Source organism: Habropoda laboriosa, unplaced genomic scaffold, assembly GCF_001263275.1.
Source record: "Habropoda laboriosa isolate 0110345459 unplaced genomic scaffold, ASM126327v1 scaffold440, whole genome shotgun sequence".
Taxonomy (NCBI): Eukaryota; Metazoa; Arthropoda; class Insecta; order Hymenoptera; family Apidae; genus Habropoda; species Habropoda laboriosa.
Window position 1 is genome coordinate 543,366 of NW_017100710.1, and position 3,884 is coordinate 547,249.

The 3,884-nt window shown below is 25.8% G+C and overlaps 2 protein-coding genes across 2 annotated transcripts in view; one reads left to right on the forward strand and one right to left on the reverse strand.

The window, feature by feature from the left end:
* LOC108576972 (early endosome antigen 1-like) overlaps positions 1-857 on the forward strand; it is a 6,284-nt gene extending 5,427 nt beyond the window's left edge. The window contains exons 6-9 of the mRNA XM_017940049.1: positions 73-162; positions 407-469; positions 554-667; positions 783-857. Of these exons, the coding sequence (XP_017795538.1) occupies positions 73-162; positions 407-469; positions 554-667; positions 783-857 (342 nt within the window). The remainder of the gene's footprint in view (positions 1-72; positions 163-406; positions 470-553; positions 668-782) is intronic.
* A 483-nt stretch (positions 858-1,340) lies between these two features.
* LOC108577000 (cohesin subunit SA-2) overlaps positions 1,341-3,884 on the reverse strand; it is a 7,256-nt gene continuing 4,712 nt past the window's right edge. Inside the window, exons 15-18 of the mRNA XM_017940079.1 lie at positions 2,089-2,124; positions 1,720-1,893; positions 1,554-1,638; positions 1,341-1,358 (exon numbers count right to left, since the gene is read on the reverse strand). Coding sequence (XP_017795568.1) covers positions 1,341-1,358; positions 1,554-1,638; positions 1,720-1,893; positions 2,089-2,124 — 313 coding nt within the window. The remainder of the gene's footprint in view (positions 1,359-1,553; positions 1,639-1,719; positions 1,894-2,088; positions 2,125-3,884) is intronic.

Genomic DNA, 3,884 nt, shown 5'->3' on the forward strand with positions numbered 1-3,884 from the left:
ACAGCTTTGAACTTATTTTCTTATTATTTTTATTATATGTATATATATATTTTGTTTTTAATTTAATTACAGACAGGTTCAGTGTCAGATGACATATTTAATGACAGTTTAAGTCAAAGCTTACTTCCTGAACAGAAAGCCAAGAAAAAAGACAGAACTCAGGTATGCACCTAAGATAGATTCACAGCTAAGTTATAGATTTTAAGAAGTAAAGTTAATTTTTTTTATAGCTAATATGAACAGAGATATAAATTGTAGTTTTATACACAATGAAACAAGATGATGATAAAAGACTTAATGTAAAAACATAATGTTTATATAAAAATACACTTTTATCTAAACTTTCTTACTTGCAATTAAAACTCATATTATTGATTAAAGTTATATTTAATTATGTATTTTGTAGACATCATACAAAAAACCTGGTCCACCAACACCTAGTAAAAATGGAGGAAGATTATCATCACAAGTAAGTAATAAATAGTATTAATGTTGAAAGAAAGACAGTACTTGATCTAAAAATTTGTTTCTTGTCTATTTTTTTAAATTTAAGGGAAGTGAACTAAGAAGTCCAAATTCAAGAATATTAAAAGAAAGAAATAAAGATAGAACATCAGCTACACCACGCACATTAAAAAGTTTGTTTATGTCAAAACGTCAAGACGAAGTAAGTTATTTACATTACTGAAAATAATTTATCAATGCCATATTATTTGTTTCTTATATTCAACAATATTATAGAAATAAAATGTTTAATGTACATTATACTTAATTACTTATAGAGCGTTGTTGTTACACCAAGAGGTCGTAAAAGAAGCAGTATTTTCCGTAAACATCGTGGTACGAATGATAGATGAAAATACTTATGTACGTAATATGAAATATTTAATAATAACAATAATTATAATTGTACAGTGACAAATAGAATTACATTTTTAATACTAGACAATTTAAATAAGCAAATGGTATACATAAAATAATTATCCTTCATACGTTTATAATCATTTATTTAGACAATCATTAAATAATTTTATAGTAACAATAATGTTTAAAATTTTATCGATATAAAAACCACTGATATTATGAAATTTATTGTTTGGTGTGTTTGATTGATTCAAAAAAAAAAAAAAGAAACCATAAAATATTAATAATATGAAACTCAATAATAAATTTGTAATTTTATTATTTATATTATATGCATAAGTGATTGAATAAGTTTTAGTTATTATGTTATCCAAAACTTGTTCAATCAGACGCGTGTATTATAAATGTATCACAAATCATTTCCTCTTGGAATAGTTCAACCTTGAATGCAATATACTCTTTCCTATTGTACTTCATTATTCGGAATCGGATTCCTATAACAAAAGGATATTTTATTACTGTAAGAAAAAACTATAATAACATCAAATACATTAAATTTTAAATTCTATTTAAAATAACTTGTTACAATAATAATATGACGCATAAATGTTTGTGAGTGAAGTTATATGTACGAAAATTATAATTAAAAAATGATGTAATACGGCAAATTTAAAATTATTAAGGCTTACCATATATTGCCCCTCCACATAACGACCAGAATTTCTAGAAGTCCTCCTTAATTCTCTTGTTTCTATATGATCTTGACTTCTTCGTCTATAAACAATAACCGAAGTTATTACAAGTATTTCTGAGAAAGCTATTTGAATTCGCGAAATTAAAAAATTAACTACTTACGACCTCGATTGAATTTGCAATGTCTTAAGTTTATTGTCTATGTCTTGAGAGGGACTGGTTGATGCATCTTCAATAATTGCTGTTGGAGATGTCTGCATCTGTGTAGTTTCGTTGGTTTCATAAAACCCAGCTGCCCTAGATCCACGAGTTATTGATACTTTATTAACGGCTAATCTGAAATAAAGATTCAAACTAATGATACTACAAAGGATGCACAACATTCAAGTTCATTTGTGAGCACTATTTTTCTACTTAAATGAAATAATTTTATATTTTTCGTTGAATATTTTATAAAATTATTTCTTTTGATAAACGTGTAAATATAAATTTCTATGAAACACAAAAAGAGGAATGAAATAAATTACTCACTGGTGTTTCCTTGGACCGCGTTTCTTCTTGTGTTTGCTGAAAGAAAAAGTTCTTATTGATGGAAGTATATTGGAATTAATATCATAAATAAAGGGACAAAAATTTATATCAAATATCTTCGTATTTTCACATACATCGTCCGTATGATACTAACATACGCATGTATTACAAAACTTCACATCACGTACATATATATTAATGCATTCGTCACTACATTCGAAGAAATGATAAAGTATTCGAATAAAGTACACAGAATTAACCCAAGTAGTAACAAACCAAATACCTAAAAACATTTCTTTAATATTGCGGTGATTATAGAGAACGGCGTGTTAAAAAATGTAAAATATAAAAATCCGATATTGAGCAGGAAATGTGAAACGATGGGTTAATTCTGTCACATTTCCTGCAAGTTTTAATTAGAACAAAGCTTTACAAAGTGTAGCATTACTTATTCGCTATGGATTTAAAATTTTGATAAAGCAGGATTTAGGAACTCATGGGAGAAGAGGGGCTTATTTTAATTAATATCACATGTTCATTGTATCTATCACCAATTTGTATATTATCAATATATAAACAGAATACAAAGTATTTTAAACTTACTTGGTTTTAAGTTCTTAGGTTCAACAGAACACACATCGTTCTCTATGTACTTTTTTGTCAGGTGTTCCAAAAATATTATCATTTCATAATATCATTGTGCATTTTTATCTTATTTTCCTTACACTAGTTTATAGAAGGTGAGTTGCTTTAGTAAGCAAAAGTAGGCACCAAGAATAACATTTCATCAATTCCTTACATAACATTTGCTTTTTACATATTTAGGTATGTGTTTGATATTTAATTTGATACTTTGATAATATTACATACAATTCCTTACACTAGTTTGAAAGTTGATTTTAAAACAGGCACCAAGAATAATAGATCTCATTAATTCCTTATACAATTTTTGCCCCTTATATGATTATAATATATTATAGATTTTGCTAAAAACTCTAAGTCTTAGCTTGAATAATGATCAGGTAGCCTGCAACAAGCGATTCATAAAAGATTACTACTCATGCAAACACAACAGATTTATGATTTACATAAAGATGCCAATGGCAATAAGTACTTATTAATAAATTAAGCATAAGCATGCGATTAAACAATAAATGAGTACAAGATAGTATATTAAAATAATTTATTTCTAAGAATTTCACATTAAAGAAGAAATTAAACAATACCATACAAAATAAAAATTAAAATATCAATGCGCTTATAATATACTGCATTCCAAATTATATCACAATATTCTCACACAAAACACTGTTTATAAATTAATAAAATTATTTTTTACAATTTTGAATGCCTTGCATGTCTAATTTAAAATATTTTTTACAGTTCCAGTTTTTGATAGTAATTCAGCGAAGCATATTATAAAGCAGAATAAAAATAAAACATGATAAAGAAACAGATATGTTCATTAGTAATTAAGCTACGCATAATACGAATTTATTTTAGCATTCATTAATATGACAGTGTAATGCTAACAATAATAAAAGAAATGTGCACCTTAGATGTGCATTAAAAACTACAAAAGCGTGTAAATTCTGTTAGTTAAATTGGCAATATTATCTAGAACTATTCAAAGTGTTTCTCATTCATAGCATAAGTTATATTTTAAAAGCAAAAAAGCGTTGCATATAAATAAACATATATTAAAGTTATGAATTAATTTCATTATAAATTTTTATTAAGATTTATATATAGCAATTACTTGCAAGTATGCAAATGTTCTACTTCTGTAATTATTT